General features: G+C 42.1%; 1 protein-coding gene across 6 annotated transcripts; it reads right to left on the bottom strand.

Moving 5' to 3' along the window:
* Positions 1 to 12,984: 12,984 nt before the first annotated feature.
* On the bottom strand, positions 12,985 to 24,345 carry TRMU (tRNA mitochondrial 2-thiouridylase). 6 transcript variants are annotated; one of them, XM_074870036.1, is made up of 11 exons: positions 24,230 to 24,345; positions 23,699 to 23,793; positions 21,180 to 21,286; positions 20,506 to 20,628; positions 18,447 to 18,619; positions 17,427 to 17,480; positions 16,808 to 16,874; positions 15,875 to 15,975; positions 14,694 to 14,838; positions 14,356 to 14,438; positions 12,985 to 13,197 (listed from the first exon to the last, which is right to left on the bottom strand). In XM_074870036.1, exons 2-11 carry the CDS (start codon positions 23,746 to 23,748, stop codon positions 13,057 to 13,059), a joined length of 1,044 nt encoding a protein of 347 aa, XP_074726137.1. In that variant the 5' UTR covers positions 23,749 to 23,793; positions 24,230 to 24,345; the 3' UTR covers positions 12,985 to 13,056. The 6 variants fall into 6 exon arrangements, with proteins under 6 accessions (XP_074726137.1, XP_074726134.1, XP_074726136.1 ...); XM_074870033.1 differs by having other exon boundaries at positions 23,628 to 23,793; positions 24,230 to 24,339; XM_074870035.1 differs by lacking the exon at positions 24,230 to 24,345 and adding an exon at positions 24,035 to 24,219 and having other exon boundaries at positions 23,628 to 23,793.
* Between the last annotated feature and the right edge of the window lie 20 nt (positions 24,346 to 24,365).

Raw genomic sequence — 24,365 nt, 5'->3', positions numbered from 1 at the left:
ATTAACATCAGCCTGCCCTGACTGTGTTTAGCATATGAGGATATAGTGTGGGACAGTATCAAACCATTTACTGAAAACATCCCATCTGCTGCTGCTCCTTTATCCACCATGCCAGGGGCTGTATTAAAGAAGAAAATTAGATTAATCTGACATGTGTATTGCAAAGAGACCATGTTAATTCATTATTATCTTCTAAATCCTTAAAAGTGTTTGTAAGTGCCTCCAGGAGCCCCCTGGAGCTCTGTACTGGGCTGGTGTCTCCCCTTCTGTCTTGGTCAGGCATTTGCTGCTGCCACCCCTCTGCTCAAAGACCACTGTGAATAGGGTATCCGCTCTTTCAAACTCAAATATTACATACTCTGAGCATACTTTCTTTATTTGGAGGGAGGCCCAGACCAATGTCTCTCTGAATCAGTACTTCGTAAAGGCAGCTGAGGCTGCTGTGAGAACCCAGCCTCTGCACTGGGTCAGGAGACACCGCAGAGGTGGAGCAGGTCTGAGCCACCCCCTTATAGAGAGGACTGTGTTTAAGTTGAGAGGTGCCCTGTCTCTGACATCTACCCTGTGTCCCAGGGCCATCCTCAGCCAAAATGTGGGAGCACACCCTGCCTAGCATGGCCTCAGGCTTCCGGAGCCCATCCTGACCATCGCAAAGCCATCGTTTTTACATCAGATCCACTTGTGAAATAGAAATGAACTCAAAGCTCTGGCTTTCCAGGTACTTCCATTCTCTTTCATTAAAATAGTTGCAGTGCATCCAGTTGGGTGGTTTCCAGTATTATTTTCTCACTGGCCGGGTTTTTTTCCCCCCTGCAAATACAACAGCTTGCAAAAACACCAATCTCTTGGGCTAAAAATGTAAGAAAATCTTTTTCTTTTGCTCATTTGACAATAGCTCTTTTGGAAGTCCATCCTGAATGATCTTGTTTGCATGTTAAGACTATATCACACTTCCCATGGGAAGACCACAGAGTTGGGTCTGTGTTTTTGTTGGATATTCATATTCTCAAGGAAATAATGAGCATGTCAGGTTCTGTGCATGTATAAACAGGGCAACTGAAGCAGTGGGTCCCTGTGTATGATGTTTTTAAATGCAGTGAAAGTATTTATAAAGTACAAGTAATTCCAGCACCAGGTCTGCTGTGTGAGAAGCAGAGGAAGGAATGGGTCTCCCTGCAAATCCCTCCAAGCAGATGCTTCCCAGCCACTGTTCCCTCTGCATGGGCAAGTGATGGACATGACTGATAGGGGAAGGGAAGACCTTAGAAAAGCATCAGTGGGGAGAGCCCACACTGGTGCTCGCCCCTGCAGCTACATGGTCCCCCACAGCCCGCTGGCACTGCACAGCTCTGGCAAGAGTAAAAGGGTGAGAAAAATACAGCGGGTGAGACAAGCTCCACGTGTGATGCACCAGACCAGGCAGAACATTGAGAGGAGTCAGGTCCCAGCTGGGCTCCTGCGGGGATGGCAATCCTGAAGGAGCCTCCACAGCTCACGGCTCCTGCACCGAGCTGCTGGGCGCTGCTGGAAAATCACTCGGCAGCAGCAAAACTTCCAGCGCTAGCGAGGACTTGCCACAGCTGACTGGAGGGTTTGCCACGGAAAGGCAAACAGGCGGGTTCTGCAATGACACAATTACTCAGAAAGAAAAAAAAAAAAAACAACACACATTTATGGCACATGGCAAGCCACCCATAATAAAATAGCTGTGCTGGAGTGAGCACCCTGAAGGTACAAAAAGATAAGAGCACTCTTCAATCAAAACAGCTGTGTTTCTAGTGCATGCTCATCAGATTTAAAAAAAAAAAAAAAATTAGAACCTACAGCAGTAATTTCATTAGTTATAAAAGCAGCTCCCAAAAGGCCAGCATGTTTTAAGAGGGGAAAGAATACCTGGTTTTAAAGGAAATAAATATCCCTTTCACCTGGATCTGTTCCACATAGTTCCTTCAGGTTAGGAACATCATGCTGAATCCAGTACGAAACAGCAGCAGCTGCAGTTGGGAGCCAGCAAAGTGAACAAGTTTCCAGGTGAAGCAGTAAATCATGCATTGACTTTAAGAAAAATCAGTACATTTTACTACATGTTTCAATTTTCTGGATAAAACAAATGAGAAAGCCTGGAATGGTTAACTCCTTCACTTCCAGCTGCAGAGGGAACCGGTTTCGGGGATGGAAGGGGCCAGGGAAAAGCCCTGCTAGCTTAGGGTTAGGGCTTGTTCCACTGGCAAAAAATGGCCAAACTAAGGGGAACGAGTGGGTGGTCAGGAGGTACCAAGCTGCCATGCCACCATGACACATGGCTGATCTCCACCAGGTTGTCCAAGGGAAACCACTTTTCTGGCTGATCTCGTCTAGGTTATGCAAAGTGAAAACCAAAAGCAGCTTATATATTTTCTTTCCTGCTCATGTGGGTGACACGCCAGCTTCCCGAGTAGCCATCTGCCCCAAGCCTGACTTCCCTGTGGGCAGGGCTCATTGGCAGAGCCAGTGCCATCACAACCAAGGTGACCCCAAAGAGGTTTCTGTTAACACTGGTTCCTCTCACTGGAGCAGAGAGAGAGCAGGGCACTCCTGTTCCTTGCAGAGTGTTTAGCTTCCCTCCACAGGTGATGCAGATACAGGCCGTGCATCCCTTGGGATTTGTTGCAAGCTCCATCCGTATTAAACCAGCCTCTCTCTAACGAGAGGAGCCTTGCCTCCGCTGGGCTGGCTTTTCATGGCAGGTGCTCAGTACAGCAGCATTAGCTATGGGGATGAGTTACAGCTGATGCCCATTGCAATTAAGGGATTAGATAGTTGTGGCAAGCAGTTGCCTGTTCTGATTCCCAGGATCAACCTTTTGTGCTTAGAGAGTATTTACATGTTTCTTCAGATCAGTCAGTGATGCCCTGCCGCTGGATTCAGAAAGGAGGTAACTTGCAGGGAGCCACCTTAAAAGTCATCGGTCTCAAACCCTATCCTCTCAGCAGCAAAATCTCCTGCTTTCTCTGTAATTCAAGCACTGCTGCTGTATTACAGCGCAGAGGAGACACCACATGAGGACAGCCTCTGCTCCATGAAATGGCCATGTGACTTAAATAAGGTTCAACACCTGGCTACTAACCAGTTCACAGAGATTTTTCTTGTGCTATTGCCTTTGTCCTAAAAGCTAGGTGTAAAACTAGCTCAGTGTAAAAATCTTATACCATAAACCACCATCTTTAATATTTAAAACCAAGGTGGGTTATTCTGATTCATTTTTATAGATATTGCAATAGCAATAAGTACTAATAGTACATAAAGTGATCTTCAGTTTAAAAGCCGTGCCTGAAACCTTTCAGACCTTTAATGGTTGGACTAGGAGATCTTCAAGGTCTTTTCCAACCTAGATGATTCTGTGACTGAAACCTGTAATTAACTGATCACACGGTTTTACTACATACAGCAAATTTGCTGAGTTCCTCTGCCATGCAGCTGGTTGGTGTGGCACAAGTGCGGAGTTCTTCACATACTCCCAGAGAAGAGCAATAGATAAAAACCTGTGAACAGTATTAAAAAACACCTTAAGTAACTCGATTAAAATAAAAACTATCTTTAATCCAGCACTGATCTTAAATCCACCAGATGCCTCATATCTAGTTATCTCATTTTTGTATACCAGTCCTTTTTATGTTTATAATCCATCCTTTGATGTTTATAATTTTATACAAAGCTTCATCCAGCATAACGAAGCCATACCAGACCGGCTGAGTTTGCTGTCAGGCAGGAGCTGCAGCAGGGCTGGAGATGCAGCCTTTGAGATGTACAGATTGCCAGAGATCTGTGTTACTACTCATCCTCTTTTTAGATGTAAATTTCCGAGTTCCTTCAAATAAGAGAAGAAATGTTACATTGCTGGTTCCAACTCCTCAGTCTCTCTTCCTGCGTTGCAGTGAGCAGTGGGCACACCCCAGGGTTTTCCTGCTGTGCTGGTGTTCATCAGCCCTGGAGAAAACAGCAGGCTGGGAGACACAGAGAGAATCTCTACAGCACCAGCCCCAGGGGAGAGGAGCACACAGGGCATCTTCCCTGCTCCAGAGGACGTGGGTGAACCTCTTGTCACTGTTCAGACCAAATTTCATTAAAATCAGAAGATCAGATGCACAAACAGATGAAACAGCTGGGTCCCACAAAGTCGATGCTACATCCTCTTTGCTACTCAGGGGCTTTCTCAGATCAAAAGAAGAAAAAGAAGAATTCACCATTTGTCCAAGAGTCCAACTTTAAGTTTGGCAGGACAAGCCAGATGGCCTATGTGCCAGCCAGAACTGCTGAGTAACAGCTGCCACCAACACTGCTTGCAGAGTATGTCCAGCTCATTGCAACCCCAGAGAGACAAACCCAGGAGCCCTGCAGGAACACAAAACATTAGAGGAATTTCCAGCATGAGCCTCCACAGCCTCACTGGAGAAATCCAGGATGGAGCAGCTGGGTCCCTTTTCTCTTGATGAAACTTCTTGCTCGAAGTAGATCTCCTCTTGCTTTTTCCCACAGGAACTGATGTGCTGTAATTACAAGGCTGGTGTTTTCCTGGAAGCATCTCAAAAGATGGTGCTACTGAATGGGAATGGTGCCACTGAATTATCAAAATCCAGAGTGGGGCAGTCCCCTGAGAAAATGTCATTTCTCCAGATAGTGTCTGATTAAGGGAAATGTCTCCATGTATTTCTTTGTTTCTAGGACCTTAAAACTTTCAGAGTGAGTTTGAAGCTCTTTTGTATTGAAGAAATGCCTCTATATGCTATAAAATTGCATAGAATCAGGGTCCATAAACTTTTTCCATTCTCAAGTTTCGCTATATGATGCTATAAGTTTAGTAAAATGCAAGACATTTTAGAAAAGAAAAAAAATCCTAGAGATTCAGCAAACCAAACCCAGGAGTTAGTGTTCATAAGACCCCTCACACACCCAAGTAAGTGTAGGAATCTGGTGCTAGTTCTCCAAAAGAAAAAAAAAATTTCTGTTCTACCTCTAGCCATTCAAGAGCTAGGTGAAGGTTAAGAGTGACTGTGAAAGCAAATGACCAGCACAGCACAGGTGACAGAGGACAGGCAGGACCTGAACTCAAAATAAAAAGTGTGTGTTTGCCCTGCTGCCGGGGCCATCACTGGCCTGACTCGTGCCACGATCGCTGCCCAGCCCTAATGAGAGTTAGGCTCTGAAAAGCTGCTGCTTCTCAGCCGGCTCATCGGTGTGACAGTGTGACTTTAGCCCTGCCTTGAGCAAACCCACCCAGTGACAATTCGTCCAGTGTATGGTCTCAGAAAAAATAAGAAAAAAAAAGGGAAAAACTTCACAACTATGGCTGTGTTAACTGTCTATAGCCACCAACTCCCAACGATGATCGTGCACGGTTGGGAGGATGAATGTGATGTCCTGGTGCCTCCTGGTGCTGAAGCTGGAAACGGCATGCCGCTTCGCTGCATCATCGGAGCGCGCCACATTGGGGTGATTATTGCATTTATGATAGATAATTTCATTGTGTTTAATTCATTAAAGCCTGTAAATACGTATAAATGCAGAGGAAGCATTTTAAAATACTAATCGTAACCTGCATAGTTGCAAATATGTTCCTCGTCAGTGGGACAACCTCTTCATCTACTGTCACTATTGTCTCCCAGCTATGCATGCTACCATGATGCTCATAACACCCACATTTTCCAGGACAGAAGGCCAGTACCTATCCCTTCATCCATTTTTCTCCCTGTTTCTTAAATGGAAAACAAATCTTTTTCATTTGCTTACCTGTTTGGGTTTGGGGTTTTTTTGGCCTTGGTAGTAGTCAAGACTGTTGGTCTTTCTTTGCATGGAGAAATTAAACAATCTGGATTTATTTAAAGAAACAAGCATCTAAGGCATTCAGAGAAATCTGCAGTTTCAACCTTACTTTCTCTCATCCACACTCATCCTTACTGACAGATCAGTTGGCTCCAATCTCCGCAGCCCATACACAATGTTTTCACCATACCCTCATTCCACATCAGCTTTTCACATTTGCCCTCTTCCCATGAACAGCTTCTCGCCTTCAGTAGCTTTGTCCTGGCTTCCAGCTCACCAGACCTCTGGAGAAGCTGAAGAAACACTCATTAGTATCAGGACCAGTAGGCAGGAGATGGAAGGGCTTCATCTCTGGTGGCAGTTCCCACTGAGACTGGCTTACAGTTGTGATGAAACCTCAGCCTTTTTTTTTTTTTTTTTTTTTTTTACAGTACCATAAATGTGAGTGATAAGGGAGTCACGTGCTTATGGAAAGCGTCCAGGAGACTCACTTTGCTGTGCCCCCTCCATATTATGTGCTCCATCTTCTGAAGGGGATCCAGCTTGAAGAAGGCATTACTACAGAGCAGAAGGTGCTGCATGCTTCCACGGCCTGACTCTAAGGCTGTTTGGTGGCACAGAGATCCCACGGCAGCTCATTCTGCCATCCCTGGCTGCAGAACCCAACACCTTCCCACATAGAGAAGCGACAGCAGAGACTCTCGCTGGACCTTCCTGTGCTGAAGTCTCCAAGCTGAAAGGGGTGTTTTAGACAGAGATTTGAAAATTCTAGTTTGGGAATAAAGGTCGAAGGAGAAGTTGTACCCTTAACTCTGAAACGGCACATCCCTGAAATCCAGGCAGCAGAGGCTGCGCTGTGAATCTTCACTCTGGTCCTGTCCCATTACCTGCATGGGCAAGTCAGCACGGGTGGTTGCACACATCATCTCCCAGCTCCTGAGAAGGGCTCAGACTTGTACACGGGGGCTGAATGGCAATATGTATACATACAAACTTAAATGTTGCAACCAAAAACCTGTTACTTTTTGCTTATAGGTATGCTGAAAAGAGAGATCTATTCTAAAAAGGAAAAATAAAGGCTTTGTGAAAAGAATATGTCAGCTTTATTCCCCATGGTTTGCAGCTACAGAGAGAAAGCACGTGAACACTTAATTTTGAAGCATGAGGATGAAAGGTTCTTTCAGCCCTACAAGCCAACACGAACACCAAGAGCCAATGCTTTAATGCTGGACCATAAATACTGAGCTGCTGCAGTGTGAATGAAGCCCTTCACAATACCTGTGTGACGTCTCACCTCTCCAAAGAAGCTACACAGCTGAAAAAAGAATCAGAGGACCACCCTGCTCTCCCTGCATAGGGGACATCCCTGCCCCTCAGCTCTGCAGGACCAGCTGGAAGCTGGAACAAAACCAGGAGAGCAATTAAAACAGGTTTCACACACTTTTGGAATAAGGCTGCACTTGGAGTGCAATTCTTCAGCCTTCATACACTCAGCAACAGAAGTTTCAAACATATTCACAGGGTACAACAGAAATTTCAATTCAGTCCCAGCCTTTAGCTGACATGAGCTGTGGTTTTCCAGTTACATGATCCAATTCTTGTTATCATGTTCTCTACTTTAGAAGGGAAAAGTCCTTTTTTTTTTTTTTAAGTTATTCACTTGAATCTTTGAAACCAAATATTTCAAGACCTGAAAAGCTTAACGACAACTTGAAAGTGAAATCACCTGCTTGCAATCTGTTGCCCAAAGTGGGAGAAAAATGACAAAAAAAGTGAAAAGCCAATTAATTTTAAAAAGCATGTCGATGCTAATCTTCTGCAGTAGAGAAAAAAAGAAAATTCACCTGTCAGCCTGCTCTTACCCAATTCAAGCCAAACCTTGGACAAATTCCAGCCTTGGCAAAGGCTGCATGAGAGGGGCTCTGTCAGTGATGGTCTCTCAGGGAAAGCAGCTGCCTGATCCCAGGCACCGACCTCTGCTCTCACCTCACTCTTACTTGCATGTTTCCAAGCTATTACAGCTGTGCCACTGTGCACTTTCACAACCATTTTGTGATGATCTGGGTTAGGCTGGAAGCCTCAGAGCAGGAGCGTGGGATTCAGGCAGTGCTTCTCAACATAACCCTACCGCACACCAGCCAGGCAGGACTGGTGTTACTGAAACCACTGTCCTCTTTACAAACGTAGTCAGACGTGGTGATGGTGCTGCTCATCTTGTATGTAACAGCCAGATCCAGTGGTAGAAAAGTGCCTCTATAGGCTACTCTGCCAGACTCCCCTGAGAAGCTGTGTCCCTGTGCAGGACAGGATAAAATTCCCCTTACCAGAGACCCTACACATGAGAGGAGCAAGGATCTCATGCAGGAAGTCAGCAGTTAAGACCCTTACCTTACCCAGGAGAAACATATGGGATGGAAAGAGAAACGTACCACCACCTCTGACCAGTACAAGCTATTTGGAAATGCTGTATTAAACATACAAGCTTCACGTTGCTAGACATGTGCAACCTGTTGTAAAACATCCCATGCAAGAAGCTTTTTGCAGTTTGAATTTCACAAATGCCTACTAATGCCTAGCTTCCAGCGGTACGGTGAGATTCACTGGGAGCAATAGCAGCAATTGCTTTATCACATCAAAGGTCTTTGCTCGTCATCCCACCAAAAGGCTGAACTGCACTGAAGCCAAGAAGCAGCCTCCATCCTTCTCAGACAATGAGTCTCTATCAACCAAACACTGTCCATACTCACCTCTTCCTCAGATGAGTTTTCTTCATTAGAACCATGAGGTTCAGCTCTAATGATAAAATCAAAGTTCCTCAACCTCAAAAGTGAATTGAGACCATTGCTAGAGAGATGAAGAAGAACAGCAAGAAGAACAACAATTGAAGATGATGAGAGAAGAACAGCATGTTACCTTAATGAATTTTCTGCATTAGCCATCCTGGATTGCTGCTGTATCCAATTTTAAGGATGCTTAAAGAAGAAGAGGGAAGCAGAGCATTTGTTAAAAAGCCTCTGTCCTACAGGAGCTGTAGCAGACACTCATTGTGCCCCATCAGTTATGTTACAGGCAGCATTGGCTAAACTTTCCTGCTATGAGGCACTGGCTCAGCGGCTCTCAGCAGAACTGGGATCTCATAGCCAGAATTCCTAAAGTTCACCATAACGATCTTAAAAGCACTAATGACATCTGCACTGACTGTCCCTTATCCAAGCGAGCACCTCAAGTCACCTGAGCTAGGGATGCTCCTGGCATCATACCAGCAATCCAGCAGCAAAGCCTTCCCAGTGATAATGCACTGGGAGAATCTGTCCTCAGAATGGTATTTATAAAAACCTGAGAGAGATAAAATGAAAAAAAAAATCCTGAAGGAGGGTAAAAAAAGTCCTTTTCTTTTCAAAGGTTAAGGAAATGCATTCAGGCTGCAGGGACACACATCCCCTGCTTGGATGAGCCATCCCCTGGTGCTTTCTCACTGTATTCATAGCCAGCAACACTTTACCCAGGCAGTAAAGCAGAGCCGAAACCACCCAGCAGCTCCACCCATCACTGAAGCAATGCTCACACCCAGAAAACCACAAGTAACTACTAAGCCTACAGGGCAGGATGAACATTTTCTTGCAAAAAAATAGCAAATTTATCAAAATTATTGTGGGATATTTTTGTTGTTCTTAAAGTATTTCCAAAACCAGTTCAAATTTATCAAGTAGGGTTTTTGCCTAGAAACATTTTTTGGAGTAGGTTCAAAAGACGAAGAGCAAGTGAGTTTAAAACCAGGACGATGGGAACAAGTTGCAAGGATCTTAGTTCCTTCGTCCTGAGCTCCAAGCAGAGTTCAGCCCTAGGCAGATGTGATTTCAGTGGGTTTGGGCAGGCCCAGCAGACATTTTTAGGCAGCTCTGAGAACTTACCTTGTGAACACTTTAATAAGTCCAGAAATCACAAACGGCTATACACTAGCTAAACTTTGGAGTTTTAGAGCCAAAAGAATGCACGTATTTAAATCCTTGGGGGCACATAGGAAAGTAAATACTGCCTGGTAGAAACATAAAAGTAAAAAGGAGGTAAGGACTCATTATACAAGAGAAACGTTAATGGTTGGAAACTACTAGTGTCTAACAGAGCCTTAAGCTAAACAAAATTACCAGCTGGGATATCACTGGTTCTGCAGTCATGTACCAACTCTAAAAATCTGACTTTCATTTCCAGGTGGTGGCAATCACAACTCAGCAACTTTAGGACTTTAAAAACCAGTAACTCTCTTCTGTCAAAGGAGGAAATGTTAACAGTGACTTTAACTTAGACCAAGCTCCTCAGGGAGGGTACAGCCCCCCAGGCCAAGCAGAGCTGGGCTCCTTGCCTGCAGGAGGGGAGCACTGGTAGAGGTCTGTGTCACCAGGAGCCATGGCAGGAGGCCAGCAGCCTGCACCATGTCAGAGGTGGTGAGGGAGAGATTAATTGGATCTTCTCTGAAACCCTGCAGCCTTGAGAGCTCAAACCTGCCACCGTACCGAAGGAGGGACAGATAGTGTGACAGCAGCCAGACACTCCCTGCCGCAGGGGACAGAAGCTCCAGCTGCTGACCCAACCTGGCACCTAGGGAGGTTTGCTGTTCACCAGGCATTTGGAGCCAGGATGTCATGGGGAGACCCAGTGGTGGATGGGGTTGGCAAGCTAAAGGCAGCAGGTTGGCAAGCTAAAGACAGCAGGGTGATCCAGGCAGGAGAGACCCTGAAAACAACAAAACAGGCAGGAGGGAACCTCTCTAGGTGCCCCTCTGAAGTGCCTGCACAGTACACATGCAGCATGGGGAACACACAACAGGAATTAAGAGGTCTGTGTTGCAGGCAGTTGCAGGGTCAGTCTCATTGGGATCACAAAGACAGGGTGGGACAGCTCACACCGGCAAAGTGCTGCCATGCATGGGTTCAGGCTCTCCGGGGAGGACGGGGCAGGCAGGATGGGGCAGGCACGGGTCATCCTGGCTGTGACGGAGCAGCAGGACAGCACAGAGCTCTGGCTGGGGGTGGACAATGAGCCACCTCAGAGCACCTGCGTCAGGATTAGAGGGCAACCTATGTGGATGGCATTGCTGGGGGTGTCTGCTACAGTCTCAGTGGCCAGGAAGAAAGACAAACAGAAGAAGCCTCATGGTTGCAGACCCTTCTCCCAGTGGAGGACTTAAAAGCATTCTGATACCTGCCAGAGGGTCAACACAGAAAGGCACAAGCGGTCCAGGAGGTCTCTGGAGCACTGGTAACTTCCTGACACAGATATGGAGGAGCTGATAAGCGAGGATTGAGCATCTGTCATACAAGGAAAAGCTGAGAGAGCTGGGGCTGTTCAGCCTTGAGAAGAAAATGCTCAGGGGGATCTTATCAATGCAGGTTGTGGAGTCTCCATTCTTGGAGATATTCAAAATCTAGTTGCCCCTACTGTGAGCACTGGAGTTGAGGACTAGATGATCTCCAGAGGTCAACCTCTGCAATTCTGTAAATTTTAAAAGAAAGTGAATTTTGAGGACACAGAAATGGCTATGTCCTTTTTCATATCCTCACAGTTGAACCTACCTCTACCAGTACAGTATCAAACAACAAACATACCTGAGAGTGCTGAGAGATGAACTAATAATAAAAACTACACCAGTGTAACACAAAACATTTGTGAAGATTTTAATTGGGACACTTACTGGAAAACTCAGAAGAGGAAAATGTGGAGCATTAGTTCCTTAGTAATTAATTCCACATTTTGCAAAGATAAGGAAAACATTAGGAAAAAAACATAGATGTCATGACCAGGATTCATAACACAACCAACCTAACACAAATCAGGAGTTGACATGAAGCGTTAATAGTCTTTACAGTTAACCTGCACGTGGATAGACACTCTGAAGACACTTTTAAATTGAATTGATTTTGACACCAGTAAAAAAGGAAGGCTTTTCTCCCCTCTCAAGCAGATCTACTGTAGTGTCATACAAATGCGTGAGATTTTAACAGTCTAGCTTTTTTCCATAGGGCTCCCTGAACTGTGTTTAGCTTTGCCAGACTTAGCAGGTGGGCACTGAAGAGTGTCTTCTGCCCCTTCTACTTCCACGCTTTGAAGAAAAGAGACTACCTTTTACTTTTCTTACCAGAAGAAATAAATTATTAGAAGATAGTAAGACAACAGAAAAGGATGTACATGTAATCTAAGCCTTCAGATCTGCTGAAAAGATCTATTCATGGTACTACTTTCCTACCACCCAAACTGGTTGCAAAACTCAAAATTCTACACCCATCTGTAAAGTCCTGCTCCTGCAGAGCTGTACTTTAGGGACAATTACTTTCTACCACCATGCTGAAAGACAGGAATTAATTTTTGTTGACTTGCAGCAATAAAGTTTTATTATAAGCTTAGAGTGTCCTCAGTATGCACCCAATCCTTATAAATGTAGGCAATTTGGACAGGGGTATTCAACTCTTCCTAATACCACTCTATTTTGACACATGGCAAGATCCAATTATTATCAGGTCTATATTAAGTTAGCTACATAATAAAGAAATGCATATGAATTTGCATTTTTCTGAAGCATAACAATGCATTCCCTTCTCCAGGAGACAAACCAAACAGCCTCTGCCCTCAGCAATTAAATCAAAATTAGTCAGTTGTGTGAAAAAAAATGTAATGATCAAGACTATTTTTAAACCCCTGGATTTGTAATTCTGAATTACATAAACATCTAAACCCACTACTTAATACAGCTTAAGGATCCAAAGCATCTCTTATAAAACTGTATAAAATGAAAAATAAATATCTGCTGCTTGGAGTTCATTCAAAATGCTGAACTTAAATATCATTCATTCCTCTTCCAGAGTTCAAAGCACAAACACACATTTACTGTAAAACATATATGCTTTACCTAGGGATAGGTATCTTCAAGTAAGAAAAAGAAGTATTTCACTTATGCATAAAAGATAAATTTATGATTTCAGACATGATTTTTATAGTAAAATTCTTGTATGTGTAACTACTATTAGAGAACAACTTTAAGACATCCCTTGATATGTATTAACATAAATATCACCACCCAGTCCAGTAAAATTGTACCAAACTGGCTTTAGTTTTAAACCTGTTCAGTGCTAACAGTCAAGAGCTGGGACTTGATGGTCAACTGACCTTTAAAACATACAGATCAACAAAAAATATGTTTATTATTGTTTTTATTATTCTCAGGCAGCAAATTCTCCAAAGTTCTTCAATAAACAAACCCATATGTTACGTTGCTGGTTCTATTTTGTCTTCCTTCTTTGGACCTTCCTCTCGGTTTTTGCCCTGTTGCATGGTATACACCGATGGGCCCATCCTTAGGATCTTCCCGCTACCCAAGCACTCGTCACCCTTGTAGAACACCGCGAACTGGGAGATAAACACAGGGAGAGTCTTTTCAGCAGCTGCAAACAACATGGCGAGCAACTGCAGGCTGTGCAACACCTGTGTATTCATTTATATTTGTTCTGATTAAATCTTAAGGAAAAAAAAAAGCAGAGGATTTGTTGGCTCACATGAGTGTTTATGGAAATTCCATCAAACTTCTGCAAGATTGTCTCAAAAGTCTTCAGTTACTGAGGTGGAATGAACTGGGCTGGAAAGCATCCTTTCCCAAAGGGGATGACATATGTATCATCATCTGTATCTTCACTGGACCCTCCCCAGACAACCGTGCCCAGACTACAGTGGCACTTCTCAAAATAGGAAGGGCACCAAGGACTACTGGAGCAGACCATCTGGAAGGAAGCAACTGGGGCTCCCTGACATGCTCAGCAGGTTCTTGCAGGAGAGGAGAAGCACAGACCTCTCGGCCTGGCCTCATTAACTTGCAGTAAAGAGCCCAGTTACAGGCTCAGCAGCTCCTGGCAGTCATGGGCTTCTCATGCCCATCATCAGCTCAGCTCACTTCTCTTAAGTGTATCCCTCTCTCCATTACAAATACTTCTCAGACAGTTTCCCTCCCGATACGTTCCATGGGCCCCCAAGTTTTGGGGAGCAAGAGGGAGGATAGAACAAATGCTGTGAGAGGGCATGTGGAAAACGTTTGAGAACCACTGGTTTACAATGTGGAGGAGTATCTTTATATTAACAGTGTTAAAAGGCATCACTACACAGTACCTCTTCTCAGTACTGTTCCAGGACAGTGAAATTCACTGGACACAGAAGCTCACTAAATGAAGTTGAACACTAAAACCATATTAAGCAGCCAATTACCAAACTAATGCCTTCTTAAACCTATTTCTTGAAGACAACAACAGATTCCATTTCTGCATATACAACTGATTACCAGAGAATTTTTCATGTTTCACTAAAACTTGTAAGCCAGTTTTTCAAATATATGGATAACAGACCATTTAAAACTAGAAACAATCTCCTTCCAAACAGCTGATGTCAAAATAGACCTAACTGCTCTCATGTGCAAATAAATTAACTACTTTACTCCAACTAATAAAAACACTACTCTGTTTTATTAGCCAGATAAGCGAAAACACAAAAAAGGAAAGAAGATCACTTCTAATCACTTACCTGCCCAGGTGTGATAGCTCTTGCTGGCTTCACTAATGTCACCCACACACTCCCATCTTGGTTTAGAGTCAGCACACACGGCACTAGAGCAGAAAATGGCCAAACACCTGCCAGTTAATCCTTACATTCACATTAAAAAAAATCCCAACCCTTCATCACTAAGTTAAACAGATGTAAGTTAAGATAGTTACACAGAATTGTTTTATAAAGACACTCCAGAAACCGTAGAGCAGAAAGGCAAGCCAAAACATATCAAATATTTCTGCAAAACTACACAGAACACACTACCACAATTCCACAAACTGAGTAAAACAAAAAACAAAACAAGGTTTGATTACCCAGTGCCATCTGGTGCCGAAACCTGAAATGACATTCCATCATTTTATCTCTAACAAGCTCTGCAGGAGGTTCCTCTGCTATCCAGTGCACTCGGTTTGTCCGCAATAGGTCTCTGTACAGAGCAGGGTGATCTGTTGATGGTGCCTTGAAATACAACATTTACTTAATATGCTCTCTAGCAAAAGCATCAACATAACTTGTAAAGCATGAAATATAGAAGAAGCATGAAGCCATATCAAAATGAAGGCACAACGAGTAAGGAAGCAAGCATTTATTAGCACTTAATCAGCTTCCAGGTGGAAGTCTTTAATACAAAAAATAAGCTAAAGCAAGCCTGAGTTATTTGTCTGTCTTCTACATCTCAGTCATGTCACCTCCTGTATTCTTTTTCTTCCAATCATATTTCTGCCTTGTTGAGGTAGGATAAGGAGGGCAGTAGATATCTGAACTCAGCCTGAACAAGATGCTACCTCCCTCTTCTCTAATTTCTCAACTCAACACCTCCCCAGCAAAGGCATTGCACACACACAACCTTACCGTAGGGCATAAAAAAAAATTCTTAGTTGTCCTACCTGTTTCCTCTCAACTCTCATTTGATTATGATTTTCTCCCCCCCAGGCACATCAACAAGTAGCAGAACACCTCATTATAATCACATCAGTATCAAATAAGAGTAATAACTGCATGAACAGCAAGAAATATTAACAATTCTAGCCACTGCAGAACTCCCAGTCATCTCATATGACTAGTCATTAAGACACCAATTATTTGCAGTATTATATATATTCTGTTTTCAAAATCAAACTGTATTACTGGTTACTACTTCTTTTACTAGAAATAGTAAACCAAGATAATATACACTTTATATACTGTGTCATAATAACTACAATAAAACCTCAAGTTTTAGCATAGAAAGTAGGAGCTCAGTAGATTGGCCAATTCTTTTCAGTATTCACCCTTTGTTTGGAAAAGTTCTATGCCAAAATCTAAACCAATTTTCTACTCAAGAAAAGATGGTCTGGACAAGATGTTTGTAATCTGCTGATGCTGCACTAGTTGATTCTTGTTTCCACCAAGAGGAAAGCCAAGAATTCTGCCCAGGTTAGAATCACATTCCGTACAGTAGGAGTCACAAAATGCTTGTACTAGTCATTTGCAATACCAGTGTTAATTAACTCACCACAAAGACATCTCCAGTGCTGACATCTTTGTCTACAACAAACCAAGCATCCTTCAGGCCTGCTAGTCTAGCCCTCTGGCCTATTGTGTAGAGGAACCAAGCTAAAGAAATACAAAAATGTAATGCTGCTAGCAACTTTCAATCTTTTACTTTCAGAAAAATATATTAAAGTCATTTCCCCAAAACTTTACCACTAAACAAAGACTAACAAACCAAGTTGTCTTAGAGAAGTGTGCCAATTACAAACTAAACTAACACCTACTTGAAAGTTTTCATCTGTACCTGAAGCACACGATTTCAAACTAATCAGTTTCAATTGTGGTATTCCTAGGGTTTATAAAAGACAAACATTTCTTTATTACAGCTTCAATGTGTGGCTTTGCTACCACTCAGTCTTACAAGTTTCCTTTAATTTTATGTACTAGTAGAACATCCTACTTCCATAAATTACTTGGGAAGAGGAACTCAGTTCTGGCAGTTAGAACTGCAGAGAGTGAAGGAAGGACACACAGAAGGAAAGGAAAAGGTAAACTGCCCATGTCTGGGGATGTCCTACTTGTGCATCACTGAGGCGCACGGTGTATTTTTTCTGCAAAGTTTAAGTACTAAAAAATCTGGAGCTGAAGCAGAGACATTTTGATCTAATTAGATGAACTACAGTCTCTTGGTATTAAATTAACAACCACTTAATATAAACAGAGTAACCCTAATAATTATCATTTACTTTCTTGCAACATGGAACAATTAATCATGAATCAGTTGTAGTTCAAGGCTCTACTATTGTATAAAGTAAGTTTTCCACGATTATTAGAGTTATCAAACTGGGAAAAACCTGTAGACTGACTGGAAATTTCACAAAATTTGTCCCTCCAAATATAAGCAGTATTGTTCCATTTATCTAAAAGCAGTTTTTAAGGTGTATTAGCCCATTACCTTTGTGCGTTCCCATCACCTTCTTATCTTCAATGGAAACAAAGTTACCTGGTTGAGGTTCTAAATACTACCAAACAGGAAGAGATTGTTTAAGTCACAAGATGGCCCCAAAAAAACTCACAGTATATTTCAGGTTCTGTCACTACATTCCCTTGAAGTTGGAAAACAACTTTTCAAGAAGCAAACTCTGCCCAAGCAGCTTTCTACTTCTTCCCTGATGCTTGAGAGAGGAAAGTAGGAAGGGCAGTCCCTATCAGCAATAATTCTGGGCTTCACTCCTCCCATCCTCACTTATGCCAGGGGACAGCAGGATTCAGCCATGTGCCTCTCACATCCCAACCACTTGTCAGAGCCTGGCAGGCACAGGAGTGTAAGTTCACACGCTCCTTTTGCTACAGAAAGTGACTGTTTGCTCGTGGAGGGGAAAGATACTTCCTACATTCCTACAGGCTGTTGGTGTTAGCTTCTGGGTAGGCTTGGGACTGCAAGGGGAGATGGGACATTGCTACTTAGTGAGGGCCACAAGGTGTTGGGAGGTTTTTCTGTAGACAGTGTTATAAATTATTACTGAAAACCAGAGCAGAACATAAAAGATTGTCATAGGTTTAATGTTGCTCACCTCAAGAAGGAAATTTTCAAAGTTTCTTTCACCAATGAAACAGACTCCCATACTCTGAAAAGGAAACGTGGTATTGAATCCATAAAAGCAGAGAAAAACATTTGAAATAATGTCTATTAATAATCTTTCCAAGATGGATTTTTCCCCCCTCTATGTATCCCAAACTATGCTAGACATGTCATAAAATAAACAGAACCACATCTGCTCCAACACAGGTAAACTAATTCTGTACAGCATCAGCAAGAGCCATAAGCACAGAAAAGAAGCAAAACAGCTGGAAACAGACCACATGTTGAATAAATACATACCTTAACCTTGGTGACTACATTGTATGTATATTAAAAACAGAAGTCTCTTTCAGATTCAAGTACAAAAGTAACACAAATTATACAGTAATGGTATATCTCTTGAAAAAACTTTCAAAACCAAATAGGCTTTCCTTTCCATTTCAGTTACTGCCTACATTCTTCAAATACCCATTTACAGTGGATAAATATAAACATTAAAAGCAACCAAGACAGCATCAGCAATACAATTGCTGCCTGCATTACATTTTTTTAGAATCAACTCATGAAGAGTTAGTTCTCAGAGAAACTGGACTTTTTTTTTTTTTAGAGTAACTGTGGCAAAACAGTACGATCCAATTTCTATAAAGACATATTGAAAAACAATTATAGTGAGGAAGCCTTTAAAAGCTATAGACAATAAAGACCAAAGGCTTCTCACCTGCTGTGATAGAGAATGCATTCCTTAAGGCTCACATCATCCTAACACACTCACATTCACCCTAGTTCTTTTGAGGTACAGTGGTAGACAAATTATCTGCAGGCTAAAATACACAACTAACCACATACTCATAGAAGGACTTTTAAGCGAGTAGATAGCTATAAAACTGCTTCCCAACCTATCCTATTAGAGTGCTCAGAAACAGATGAGTTGTCACAGTCTGAAGTTCAAAAAGTTCAGAAAATTCTGTTTCAGAAAGAAATAAAAATAAAAAAAGTTTAAGTGTTACCATGCCTCTTTTTTCTTTAGGACATGATGAAGGCCATGTTCCGCTGCTATCTTCTTCACAAAACTTTTTGTTAAATCCCCTAAAGGGAAAATGGTTTTCCTCAGAGCATCCTGTGAGATCTGACTTAGAAAGAAGGTCTGGTCCTTAAAGAGGTCAGCCCCTTGAAGGAGTTTCACAGCTGCAAAATGCAGAACACGTAAAGCATCTCAACATAACCCCCTTTAATAGTTCAACTTACTTTAGCATTTTGTTTGACAATCAACATTTTAGTTTTATTATTTCCAAATACATGTTAAAGACAGTATATTTCAGGTTTTTCAAAATCTGACTGAAAACGTTTGGGTATTTTCTCACCACTAAAACAATCTAGAAAGATCCTGATTTTGTACAACACAGAATCTTAGATAGTCTTACACTGCCTCATCTATTACAATGCTGCATGTGTCACTGACAAGAACATCAACAATATGAAAAGCAAAAACAACTTTTACATTTCATGTGAAAGAGAGAACAAAGACTCAAATATCTTAGAGTATACTGTCCTTCAAAAAGACATTCAGTTTTGCCCAGAAATAACACTGCTATAAATCAATGAGTTGAACAATCAGCAGTTATTCCCAATGCTTAGAGAGTTTGACTTTTTTCTTCAAAATTGAGGAAGTCTCATGATTGCCCAGATGAAATAAAAGTGGTACAGTTTTTCAGTCATGTTCTGTCCACTCTCTTTAAGAGCTAATAGCTCTGCTGTTGTACAAACTCTACTTATGTGTTCGACTCAAATGAACACTAACTACAGGCCAATAGTTCAGTCACAACTTACGAAATCTTAGTAACAGGGCAGGGAGCCCGTTTAGAACATCACAAAATACTACAACTGTGAAACACAGTCTGTCACAAGTATAGACTGTTGGTTCCACTGGGGCCATTTCAACTTTCCAGAAATAAAATTAAAACAAAGAAACAAACAAACCCCTTTAAGTCCAGAACAAACAAATTAAAGCAGGGAATCTGTAACACAAAAACGACACCATGGCAGCTTTGCATAGTGGTAGTTTGCAAGTTTCTTTCCCTTGGGGTATAGCATGCTTCTCATCATATATCAGAGCTTCATCTGAGTTACTTTACTGCATTATGGCCCACTGCAGAGTTATTTGGGAAATCTCTACATTGCCATCCAAGCTGTGATAGTGCCATGCAGAGACATACCCAAAACAGCATTCATCAAACTGTTTCAAGGCTGTACTGATAACAAAAGCATCACTGTGGTGCTGAGATCAACCTCTGATTATGTACACCCACAGGCAGACTATTATAAAGTGAAGAGCAAAACCTGCACTGCTGCCTGCTAGTAACTTTGCTGACCCAAGAACTGTAGTCTTAAAAATGTCTGCACATGCTGCACTTGCACTTTTCAATTGCAGTGTAGGCAGAACCTTGACCTACCTGGGAAAACCAGGCTTCTACAGGAGAACAGAAAAATAAGGCAGAACAATTGAATTACTGAATGAGAATCTGATTTTTTCCAGTAAAATAATATACAGTCCAATTACTGACTAAAAGTATGTTATTAATTTTAATGCTTCAAAGTTTTAATTCTAAAATTCCACTTAAGCATATCCCCACAATGAGTTCTATCTATACTATATACTGAATAGCCAAATACATTCCCTAAAACAGAAGAAACATTAAAAAAGAAAATTTTATGTAAGTCATGGAAATACTTTATAAAGATTTCTTGAAATAATTCTCCAGGGTATAGAAGATAACCCTGTCTCCTTAATCCACATGACAGCTCCTCCAGAATGTTGATTATTACTGAAATGCTTATTCTTCCCTCTGCACCTGGATTAGAACTCTTAAAATAGAAAATGTAATACTTGACTACCCAGGGTAATTTTCAGTAATGCAAGTCCCTTGTTTTGCACAATCAACCTTCTACAAAGGCTGGGGTTTAAACGGTAATCATTGTGTGTAAGGTAAGCTCCCCTGATTCTGTGACACCAAATATAGTTTAAATTTCTCTTCCATGTCTAGGATGAAATATGAAATGAAGAAACCACTTACTATTTCTAACTTCAAAACGGTTTCTGAAAAGCATTTTTGGCCTTTTAATATGTTTCTGCTGAAACACTTCCTCATCCTCTAGTGAGGTCCTAGCATAATGCCCGGTAGCGATTGCATCTGCTCCTATCAAGAAAACAAAACACAAAGGCACATACTTGAAATTCACAGTTTAAAATAAGATTATAAACAGCCAGTAAGAAAAGCAGAAAGCAATGAAGGAAGAAAATCTACAGAGAAGACTTATACTGGCAATAATCGTACTCCTGCTATTTAAATAATGTAAACTATTCATCAGCATGCCAGCACTTGTGCTTTTGTACTTTAAGGACCACCTAAGAATGTAAAACTGAATGGTCAGGTCAATGTGTGTGCCTGAATTAAATCTGTTCTTACATATGAGCAACCTAATCTAGTGGAAGATGTCCCTGCCCACAGCAGGGGGGTTGGACTAGATGACCTTTAAAGGTCCTTTCCAACCTGAACCATTCTACGATTACATATGTAAAAGCAAACTTCAAACCACATACTTTGTAAATATTAAATACTGCCACAGAGACACGTGAATCAGGCATGCATATGAACTCATGTTTTTCCCCATGTTTTCAAGAGTTTGTATCCTTTAAGCATTTCCATGGCGCACACACTCTGTACTGACACACTTGAAAATGCCTTACCAAGGTTATCCATAGCATAATGAAGAAAGTAGTTGAATTTGATGTGCTTGTTACACACAATATCAGGATTAGGAGTCCTTCCCAATTCATACTCTTTTAAGAGATCACTGTAAAATAAAGATTCAAATGCATATCGACATTATTAACCCTGCATAATACTACCCAAGACTGAACAATCAGTTTAAGCATGAGGACTTGAAACCCAGTCATACTAAGCATTTTACGCAAGAAATAAAATATCCATTAAAGGGGTAAAAAACGATGGTTTTCTCCAAAGTGCACTGAGGACATGGTCAAATGATCACTCACAATCTAGTAACCGTGTTTTATTAAATTAATACTCCCTCAGGGGAGACATGGCTGCCCACTGTGCACATCCTACTCATCTCTTACGAAATACTTACTTTCAGAATTAAACAACCCTGTTTAATTTTTCAAAGTGACAGTGCTGTGAGGTACACACCAGGAGTTACGGTGTCTCAGCTGAATGCACAATACCTTAACCTGCAATAATGCCACCATAAGCAGTCATGTGGCTTAATTTCATAGGGACTTTTTCCTATCTTTTTTTTTCCCTTCAAGAAATTCAAGTAGTTTTTCAAAGTCATGTTGTAGTTTTACACTGTCATGTCATTAAAGTGCTTCGCATTAGTTGCCTGAAAACCTGATATAGTAACTAATGAAATCAAACCAGCATACAGTGAGGCACTGAGATATCAAAAGGCCTGCTCACTGCATTATTTTGCTTGTCATCAATAGTTACTGAAGTCAAGAGGAACTGAGGGCATAGACTGGATTTAAAAGAACACCAGCATCCCTAGTATTCGGTTTTACTTTTCACCATCTGAAACAGAATCAACTGCTTCTTCCTTACCATGTTGTACACTATATTCATAACTAGAAAATCGAACAACATACCTTTTATTTTGTCTAACTCCTTTTTAACAGTTCTGAATTCAACAGTTTATACTAATAATTAAATCACCCAGAGCTGCCTCCCCCATACTGGCTCAACACTGCACTCTTACATCCCATCCCTGGAGGTGTTTAAGAGTAGGGTCAACTTAGCGCTGAGGGATATGGTGGGAACTGTTAATGTTGGGTTGATGGTTGGACTGGATGATCTTCAACATCTTTTCCAACCTAGACGATTCTGTGATTCTGTGATACTGTAACACAATACTCCTTTGTAAATACTGCAAGAGTACACTGGAAGCTTTATAAAAGACACAGCATAAAGCCACCAGTTTAGAACTTCAAATGAAGTACAGAACCAGAGAAAAGGCAACGAAGGGTGACTCCTGAATCGCTCATTGATGTAAAGATCTGGAACAGACTTTCCACAAACCATGGGAAAGACAAGACCCAGAATAGTTCTCGTGATAAAAGGTGGTTTTTGATGAATAACCCTCTAAAGAGGGATCCAAAGGAGAAGTAAATTCAAGGTCAGTTATGATAGTAAAGAAAAAAGGATTCTGAAACAAACCAAGACACTTGCAACAGACTGTTTGGGAACACTGTACTAATAAATTATGAGAAGCAAAAGAAAAGCTGATCTTCTATGATCTTTGATTCACTGTCATTTACAGACACCCCACACCCTTCAAGAGTCTTGATAACATTTATTCATTCTCTTACACCAGGAGGGAAAAATGGAGTGAACTCTCTCAGAACAGGGCTGTTCTCTTCCCTGTCCAAAAGCTTAGTGCTCAACTTGATGTAATTTCAACATGAAGTAGAAGTAGCATGATAAGGTTACTCCTCAGTTTCTTCTAAGACAAGGTAACAACAGCACTACTTGAAGGGGGATGATGAAGATCAGGTAACAACTTTTATGTACTTATGTTGAGCGCATAAAAGATAAATCATGTTGTTACACCAATACTTCCTTTCTCCTTCCAAGAAAACCTCTCAACTTTTTCCTATGTAGAACTTTCTTCCCTTAAAGTGGAACAAATTCACAGAAAATCTGAACACCCTCTTTAAAGAACAGTTTCAAATCTGTTAGAAGTTTAAAGAAGCAAAGCTGGTTCATGATCACTTTGTGGTAAACTGGATTCAGTATATATTAACATGAAATGTACTGTATAGATTACACACAGAGACAATAATAGCACCCCATTAAATATTTTTTTCTCGAGCCACAATAAGGTTTGGCTAATATGTGGGAAGTAGAAGAAATGAGCCACAACAAAGCAACTGCAATATGGTCATAAGTAGGGAGAAATCTATTAATTTCAAAAATAATAAAATCAACATATATATGCTGATCTTAAATATGAAGAAAAAATAATTCCTCTGATATTTAACAGGCTCCAGTACTTTCTCTTAGCACTGATAATACTGCAATAAATTGCTATTGCCTGTCATCTGTCCATCCTTACTTCTACAATAACACGGTACTACACCAATACACTGAAAGACCATCTATTTCAAACGTGTTTCTACCTGAATACTTCATTCCAGTACTCTTTCACGTAGGAAACCTGGTGAAAAGGGATATCAAGCTTCTGACAAACCCGGTAAGCATCTTCGCAATCTCTGTCGATGGAGCAAGATCCTTCTTCATCCAGAGGGTCCCAGTTCTTCATAAAGACGCCTGTCACCTGGTAGCCTATGAAATAAAAGTGAGAATGACTTACAGAGTGAAATTCTTACAGCCTGGACCCAAAACCTGTGTTTTTTGAGACTTGCTTAACTGCTTCCTTCAGAAAATGCGAGCAGTCCTGTACTTCGCAGTACAGTATGACTATTTTTTTTTGCTATCGCTAACAGCTAACATAAAACCAAGCTCTCCCGGCGACCTAACACGAAGAGATTTCCTAGCTCTGAGTCTCTCCTATCCCCTCCTTTACCGCTCACTCCTGCCGCCCCCGAGGCGCCCGGCTGCTCCACCCACCAGAGGAGGCGGGTGAGGGCGAGGAGGCACCGGCCGGACTCGGCTGCGCGGGGAGCGGCCGGGCAGGAGGGCCGAGGCGGGACCGAGAGCTGCCGCGCTGCCAGCGCACCGCCGGCGGAGGGCAGTGCCCGGCCCCGCCGCCCTCACCCACCTCGGCGGCGCAGCAGCAGCGCAGCCACGGCGCTGTCCACCCCGCCGGAGACGGCGCAGGCCACGCGCCGCGCGCCCGCTGCCAACATCACCGCCGCTTCCGGCCGCAGCCCCGCCCTTCCGGGTGCAGCCCCGCC

Source organism: Strix uralensis, chromosome 5 (assembly GCF_047716275.1).
Source record: "Strix uralensis isolate ZFMK-TIS-50842 chromosome 5, bStrUra1, whole genome shotgun sequence".
Classification (NCBI taxonomy): Eukaryota; Metazoa; Chordata; class Aves; order Strigiformes; family Strigidae; genus Strix; species Strix uralensis.
Note: the sequence above shows the minus strand (reverse complement) of the source record. Positions and strands in the feature narration are given on the sequence as shown.

Bases quoted from the DNA above. Each gene is read 5' to 3' on its own strand.
- TRMU (XM_074870033.1), bottom strand. From the start codon at position 24,317: ATGTTGGCAGCGGGCGCGCGGCGCGTGGCCTGCGCCGTCTCCGGCGGG. The intron at 20,629-21,179 runs GTAAGGCATTTT...TTTTCTTGATAG, and splicing joins TTATGCTATGGATAACCTTG to GAGCAGATGCAATCGCTACC. The intron at 18,620-20,505 runs GTAAGTGGTTTC...TGCATTTTGCAG, and splicing joins CCGTTTTGAAGTTAGAAATA to CTGTGAAACTCCTTCAAGGG.